Raw genomic sequence first — 8,703 nt, forward strand, 5'->3', positions numbered from 1 at the left:
GCTTATAAATTTTAATTGCCTTTTAGCAGTCAGTGATACAACCAGGTTTAATTCACCATTTTCTACATAAGAAAATGCCTGTACCAAGTCAGGAATATGACAGTTGTTATCCATTCGTTTGATGTGTTTGAGATTTTGATTTTGCCATTTGTTTAGGGACTTTCCGTTTTGAATTTTCCACAGAGTTCAGTATTTTTGTGATTGTACTTTTTTTTCACTCAGTGAACCTTGTAATACAATTCTTATTCCACTTATATCATTTGATGTTTTGACCATATTTGTAAATCTTATTTACTATTTATATGTTAAGATAAGAATGAATGGTAGAAAATAAACCAACAAATAGCAATATCTTTATGAAATTGATAAAGATAAAATAATGTAAATAATAAAAGAAACAATCAAACCAATGGAAGTTATATGAACCACGTAATTTTTTGTTTTTGTTCAAAACCTTTTGCGTATTTTCGCAGCCATAATACAATGAAAATTACGAATAGAATGGCGAACAAACGTCATACACCTGCTGGTCATCGACAGGGACATCACTTTTAAACCATTGTGGGATTAACAGATGTATAGGTCACTTATCAATATTCAACGCACTTTTATATATTAACATGCGTATGTTGCGAAGAGATTAAAGAATTTGTTTATCTAAAAGTAAACTTATTAATCCTCGTGTATTCACTGCCATATCCGTAACTTTTCCTATAAATATGGAAGCACATGTAACATTGTATACAAACAAAAGCACGTGGAGAACTAGGTAAGACATAATAAGTTGATTTGCCTCTTAGCTTTATATATTATAATATAACTCGTATTGTCATACTACACGATCAACAATTATATAATGTAAATGTTTTTTGTTTTTGTTTAAAGGCTTCTATATGTGTACATATTTATCGTATAAAGATGATATAAAGAAACTTGCATCCAATAATTTATGGAATTTATTTGTGTAACTTAATTGATAAAAATATTTATGTGAACAACATATTATTAATAATATTTTATATACAGGTTAAGTACGCTTCGTATATTTTCAAAATGCATAACTGAATTTTCACTCAATCTGTAATCTTCGAAAATAGCTGAAATCTTTCTCAGTATTGATGTAGACGAGGAAATCTAGAGCTCGATATGTTGTATATTGACACTTGTCTTATTTTGAAGGCCGTCCATGGAAGCCTAGATGTCTTTTGGTGCTGGTCGGTCGCCGCCCCATTATTGTATGACACTCATGATCTTCTTTCATAATTGTTATAATTAGGGCTAATATTGGCTCAGGGTTCAATCCTCATTTTATCATTTTATCATTTTGCTCCACATAGCGAGCTTCGGCCTCCTTGAGCAATGATTTTGTTCCGGGTTCCACTGATAATGCTTGGAGCTACTGAGGTTGTGATGATGATTCGAAAAAAATGCCTTCTGGCTCCAAGGCAACCATGGAAGTAGTGCATATAATTCTCTAATGTTGCATACCTCTTGTTGAAAACACCAAAACTTGATATCGACGAAATATATACTTCTATTATAATTATGTAAGCACTACATTTTATTATATCATTTGTACTTTACAGGAAAACAATATGTTGACGCAGATTTTTACATTAGCTACAGTTATTGCTGTCGTCTACGGGCATGGCAGACTTATATCCCCTCCAGGAAGATCCACAACGTGGCGCTATGGGTACAACACACCTAAAAATTACAATGATAACCAGTTATCTTGTGGAGGATTCTATGTAAGTCGTTATAGATATCTAATAATTTTTTAACTAGAAAATAATAGATTTTTTAAGAAGAATTAATAAACTTATATTGGTACAAAGTATATATGTGTAGAACTCGTAGGTGCAATGGTCACGCTGAAGTACGATGGTCACGCTGAAGTGCGATGGTCTGCGCTGAAGTGCGATGGTTTGCGCTGAAGTGCGATGGTCATTTCGCTGATAAGCGATGGTCTATCAGACGCGTGATGCTAGTTTTAAATCAACAGATGTCCAATATTATGAGAGCTTGATTTTTTTGATATTAGTACATAAATACCAAAATTCAATGTTTTCTACAGTTGCAGGAAAAAACAATGGTCATCTATCTTATTTCTTGTTCTCATTCACATCAGCCGTATAGATTTTTCGTTTGTTTTGTTTCGTTCTGACTAACCAAGAAGTATTCGCAATCAGTACTGGTTTAAAGGGAAAATAGCTTTCGTAAAAACATGTAGATCAATTTCTAAACGATTGTATGAACGACTGATTATTTTGTCTAAGCTACCAAAATTTACAGAGTATAGTGTACACTACACTTCAACGTTACACTGAGGACTGGAAATGAAATGACTTTTCATCATGACAGTTTTAACCATCGATATTTACATAAAAAGCATCTGAAAAGCTACTTTTAACAATTAAAACATAAAAAGCAACTGAAAAGCTACTTTTAACGAACAAATAGGTTTATTCATCGACATGTAAACATTGCAAATATGATTTATGTAATCTATCGCACTTCATCGTTGCCACCATCGCGCTTCAGCGTAGCTATCAACAAGATAGCATCACAATGCCACCATCGCACTTCGGCGTGATCAAAAACGCACTTCAGCGTCAAACCATCCCACGTCAGCGTACCATCGCGGTTCAGAGTCCTACATATATATTGTTGTTCGACGGGATCTAAGAAAGGTATTCCCTTCTTAAATATGAGAAGAAAACAAATGTGCATCTTTAATATACTAGTATTATAATAGCTTCTGTTAAATGTTTGACAGCTTTGTACTTATACCATGCATTTGATATACGTGTATTTATTTCTTTCAGAAACAATGGACACTAAATGGAGGAAAATGTGGAGTATGTGGTGACCCATGGAACGGGGCTCGTGAGAACGAGGCTGGAGGAAAATATGCAACAGGCACCATTGTTAGTCAATATAAGACAGGACAAAAGATTCAGGTAAAAGTTCAGATCACTGCTACTCATCGTGGATATTTTGAGTTCCGTCTTTGTCCGGTTAACAATCCACGTCAGCCAGCCACCCAAGCCTGTCTAGATAAAAATGTGCTAAAGCAACCAAATGGACAGTCTAAATTTTATGAACCAGGAGCAATCGGTACATATACAGTTGATCTTATTCTACCACAAGGTTTAACCTGTACGCAGTGTGTGTTACAGTGGAAATGGAATACTGGTAAGAACCAATTTAACTGAATTTGTGCACAGTTGTCCGAGTACATCTACATTAACGTTTTAAATTGATATACCTTTTGATTTTTCATAGAAAAGTGCTTCTATTAAGTATTAATTTTTTTGACGATTGTAAATATGAAGAAGGTACAAGCGTGATGCCACAGAATGCATTTTTATAATTTACACATACCCTGAGCTTAAAAGTTTCGTAAATACAGATATTGTATCTATTAAATAACAACAATATTGCAAAACAAGTCTAATTTCCCCTGAATATGTTTAACAGGGCCTTTTAAAAAAATCTTTTCATCATTACTTTATTTCATAACCACTGTATTACAATCCATTGTGTGTACTTTAAAGTTTTAACAATATTCTGACTAAGATCACAAATTTATTAACGCAAAAAGACAGGCCTGCACTTAAGTGTCTTACAGGTTTTGACAAATTTGAGTATTTATCTATCTCTTAAATATATAAGAAGAACAACGTTAATCGATAAAAAATGCTGTTGGTACTAATTTTAACGACTCAATTAAAACCTTAAGAATTTAGTTGCCTATTAATAACCTTAAATTTATTTATAACCTTATGTGTGAAACACACATATCTTTTTCTCAATAATCTACAGTTGATGCAGATATATCGTTGAAGAGCGTATAGTTGCCTTTGTGTTATTATATTTTGTCTCTGCAAATTCGGGCTTTTGGATTTTGTTATTAGCTTTAAGTATGCAAAAATAATTATCAGAAATATGTGGAATCATTAATAACACCAAGAACTAATAGGTTACGTTTTTCTATCAATTACAATTATCTTGCATACTATAATGTGTTCCGAACAATAGGATATGAAAATTGTTGCATAATTGCATACTTTAACATATAGTTATTTTCTTCTTGCAGGAAACTCATACAACTGTGATAACAACCATAAATGTTGTATTGGTTGTGGGCAACAAGAACAGTTTCATGGTTGTGCAGATATAGCTATTTCTTCGTCAGGGACAAGTCAGTTTTCTAATACTGGTGTTCAACAAGGACGCCCAGTCGGGTTTTTACCCATTTCAGAACACAATGTTAGAACATGCCAGGCAACACCACTGTTCAAAAGTCGTTATCGATACGCCGATCAATATTGTGTATCACAATGCAACCAGAACAAATGTCCACCCAGCATATACTGCACCGATGCTTGTAGATCTCACTAAAACTCTTTTTACAAAATCTATACTCATTTTACTCACATTTTATTTTGATACAAAATAATTTTTTTATCAGTGTATATATTTATATACATATATTTATTTATTGTTATTGCATAATTAATGTGTTTGTTTTTATATTAAAATTACAATCCAATAAACTTATTGTCTTTTTATATAATCCAGATAATCAGTTCTCCTTTTTAAGTATTTTTTTATGATTTTTGAAAAAAAGCTTATGTCCCATAAAACTAACACCTGCTAACGTATTGCGATTAACAAACGTCATGCGATTGGACAAATGGTATGTTCCTACTGAAAATGGAAAATTGACTATCAAAAAAGGAAAGTTCTATCAGATTCTCGTTTTAAATCGTAAATCTGTGTAAATAACGAGAATAATATCAAGATTCCAGGCGACCTTATAGTTTCGGTAGTATTTGTAATTTTAAGTTCACTGGAGTAAATGAGATACAAACACTCCACTGCAACGTGCACGCACTAGTACATCCACCCCATACACGATTATCTTTATTAATATTTAGCTCCAACAATTCTAAAACAACTACATTCAATTTCAACCAAACATTTGAATTGATTATCAAATGAGCATTCTATAAAGTAAACTTATTTCACAAACATAAAAGTAAACTGTACAGCTTTAACATATCTTCACGTAAACAAATTGTATTCTCATTAAAATTTAGCTTCGGACAAAACACTTTGTAGTGAACCAATCAAATGTAATAAGAATTTATTCTTAATTGTAATCATTTTAACAATAGAATTGGACAAACGTTTGTCGACACGATATTACATCAAACAAACAAAATTAATCAGACAAAATTTGGTTTAAAAAAAAATTTTTTAGGCGCCACTATAGATTGAGTTCAGATAGTTGTCACGATTAAATGTTATAAACACAAAAGTCTAAATTGATCATATATAAAAGAATAGTAGTCAATTCCGTGTCCTTGAATAGTCTATTTTAAGTGTATTGAATTAAAAAAAGACAGCAAGATTCTTAAAAGTTAAAAGTATATACATAGTCGGGGTAAAGTACAGTTGGTGTAATATATATAAGATAGGAGATCAGTATGGATTGTAACATTCTTCTGCTTGTGACATTTTTTATAATTAGCAAAGTGGCATGTGCAGACAATTGTGAACTTAGTGCTTTTTTTGCAAACTGCTCAAAGCGTGGTTTTTCGGAAATTCCTAAGAACCTTCCAGAATATATAACTAAACTCGAATTATCAGAAAATGTCATTACAAAGATAGGATCAAAGGCATTTAAAAGATATGATAAGCTACTAGTTTTACACTTAGCAAACAATAACATAAGTATCTTAGACAGAGATGCTTTTGAGGGCTTATGCGAATTAAAGGTGCTTTCTCTAACAGGAAATCGATTAGATCATACAAGATATCCGAACAATGTTTTCCGTCCGCTAAAGAGCATACATGAACTTTATCTTAATCGAAACATAAGAAGTCCACCTCCGTTTGAGCAAGAAAAAACTTGTGAATATTCCGATAAAGCCTTCAGCTGGATGGTTAATCTGAAAATTCTGTCAATAGATCTATGTGGAAGCTCAAATTTTGGCATCGGATTTCTCAAATTGATACATTTACAGAATCTTACATTTGATCATTGTCTAGCTTGCAATTTAACTCGAAAAACCTTTAGTAATTTTCGAAAATCCAACGTCACTGTGCTGAATCTCAGTCGATGCGAACTGTATGAAATGAGTGAATCTATTGACGCTGGAATTTTATATCCTTTTTCAAATGTGACAAGTCTTGATTTATCAAACTCGTACTTTAGCTTAAAGCACGCCCTCCAGCTTTTGTTGCCATTCCGTAATAAGAAAATGGATATGATAAATTTTCATCGTGTAAGTCGGAATACTAGAAGCAGTCCAGAAAATCCATTTAAAATTGTTATAACAAGTGAAATGATGCAGTTTCTTAGAACTATCTGTGTGAAAACTCTTATCATGTCATACAACGGAATTGTAGATGCAAAACCCAATTCATTATTTGTTTTTGATCACCCGGAGTGCTTTGAGAATATAATAATATCAGCAAATAGTTTTTGGTTGGAAAATACTCTCCAATACATCGAGGTTCTAAAATTAGCAAGTACCATGATTAATCTTCGACTATTCGATTATTCATACGTCCCGCTTAAGTTTACATGTATGAACTTTATACTCCCGCCAAATTCAGTGATCTTAAACAATGACATGTTATATACAGATAGAACCCTAACCAATACAACGTTTTATCTTCCAATTAAACTGGAACATCTGCGATTCAGTCATGTAATGGCGTCTTCCCAACTGTTAAGCGTGATAATTAGAAATACACTTTCACTGAAATTCTTAGATTTATCGTATGTTTCCTTCAAAGAGTTTCCTGATATTTTCATGCCTGAAGGTAACGTTATAGAACACCTAGATTTTTCAGGAATAGATTCAAGACTATATGTTGATAAAGGAGTTACTGAATTAATGGGAGAAGTAAAAACTCTCCTCGTACGTAATGCTAAATTAGATCTGACATTTAGAGAACGGAAAAATGTCTTTAAATATTTAAGAAATCGAACAATTAAAATTGATATATCTCATAATCATCTATGGGCCCTTCCGAAGACATTTCGTGTCATGTCCAATTTAGAACACATTGATTTATCTTATAACTCATTTCGACATTTTCCGAAGGCATTGACATCAATTTATAATCTCAAAAAAGTAGATTTGAGATTTAATCGGTTACTGACCTTAGACAAAAAAGTTACACAGTGGGCTGACGATGTTTGCAAGAAACACAATTTATCATTACTGTTTGCAGGAAATGAATTTGCTTGCAGTTGTGAAAATCGACACTTTTTGAGGTGGCTAACACAAACAAACGTCTTATTGGACAAAGACGGGCATTATCATTGTCGATTTCCTAATGGAACAAGGACAAATACTACCAAGGTTATGGAACAATTCCATGATACATTTTCAGATTGCGATGCAATCGCTTGGTTACGTATAGGCGTCATTTGCATCGTTTCTTCCTTTGTCATCATTTGTTTATCGGCTGTACTTTATCAGTTCAGATGGAGAATGGCATATTTTTTCTATCGAAAACTAAAAATGAACTATGTAATCGAATCGGAAGACGTTGAATTCAGGTATGATATCTTCGTTGCATATGCATCTGATTGCTGCGAATGGCTTAAAGGTTCATTAATACCGATACTAGAACAGGAATGGAAATTGAATGTCTGTGTGAAAGATCGTGATTTCCCGGTAGGGGAAGATCGAGCAGATACTGTCATCAACAGCATGCGAAATAGTAAGTTTATAATTTTCATAATTACACCAGAATTTATTAAAAGAAAATGGGGAAAGTTCGAGATTGAAATGGCTAAATATGAAATGTTTGAGCATAGAAAACAGAAACGCATTATTGTCATAATGAAAGACGGCACATTAAAAGAGGACGTTCCTATTGAATTTAGTCTTATATGGAAAGATGTCATAATGATCGAATGGCCAAGCGATGACATAAATACCGAAAATGTGTGGTATGATTTAAAGTTGCAGTTGGGTTGAGATTGTGGTATCCGTTAAGGAATTGGTGTAATGAATAGTGAATTTGAAAGAGCTATCTTGTTAGCATGTACATATTGCAATAAAGAGTTATGGATATTGACATTCAATATAAGAGACGATCAATTTTTGTTTTATCATAACTTGATTGGTAGAAAATGAATTTAATTATTTTTCTGCAAAATAATCTGGAAATATTTTCCTTCGATTAACTCTTTTTATAAATATCTCGACAAACCAGAGTATGCTTTATTTTGAATATAAAGTATGCGCATGTTAATGATTTGAAAATTATCTTTTTAAAAATTAAAATAAATATTTAAACAATTGTGTGTTCTCTATTTATTGTCATTATTGTCACTACATATATCCATATCATGTTATTTTGCTATAGCATTGCAATAACATATTCATTCATTCATGTTTACATTCAATTCATAATTATCGGCTAATTTAGTCATGTTAATTATAACTTTGGTGCATACTATATGTAAATATACAATGCAATATTGAAGACATCTATTAAATCACATTAGGTGTGCATTGTATCGATATTCAAAGACATTGTAAAAGATGTCACATGTGAATACAATTGCAAATGCATATCAATTAAAACAAAATTAATCATTTATAACTTATGTAATGTAGAATAATATGATGTATTTCTTTGGCCTTGGATTTAAACAGCGATGTA

General features: G+C 32.3%; 2 protein-coding genes across 2 annotated transcripts; both read left to right on the top strand.

The window, feature by feature from the left end:
* Positions 1–731: 731 nt before the first annotated feature.
* On the top strand, positions 732–4,503 carry LOC127705899 (uncharacterized). Its single transcript, XM_052210264.1, has 4 exons — positions 732–769; positions 1,587–1,751; positions 2,829–3,198; positions 4,103–4,503. The coding sequence occupies exons 2-4, from the start codon at positions 1,596–1,598 to the stop codon at positions 4,405–4,407; spliced, it is 831 nt and encodes a 276-aa protein (XP_052066224.1). The 5' UTR covers positions 732–769; positions 1,587–1,595; the 3' UTR covers positions 4,408–4,503.
* A 958-nt stretch (positions 4,504–5,461) lies between these two features.
* Positions 5,462–8,327, top strand: LOC127705893 (toll-like receptor 6). Its single transcript, XM_052210256.1, has one exon. The coding sequence runs from the start codon at positions 5,499–5,501 to the stop codon at positions 8,010–8,012; it is 2,514 nt and encodes an 837-aa protein (XP_052066216.1). The 5' UTR covers positions 5,462–5,498; the 3' UTR covers positions 8,013–8,327.
* The last annotated feature ends 376 nt before the right edge of the window (positions 8,328–8,703 follow it).

This window comes from Mytilus californianus, unplaced genomic scaffold, assembly GCF_021869535.1.
Source record: "Mytilus californianus isolate M0D057914Y unplaced genomic scaffold, xbMytCali1.0.p SCAF_6, whole genome shotgun sequence".
Classification (NCBI taxonomy): domain Eukaryota; kingdom Metazoa; phylum Mollusca; class Bivalvia; order Mytilida; family Mytilidae; genus Mytilus; species Mytilus californianus.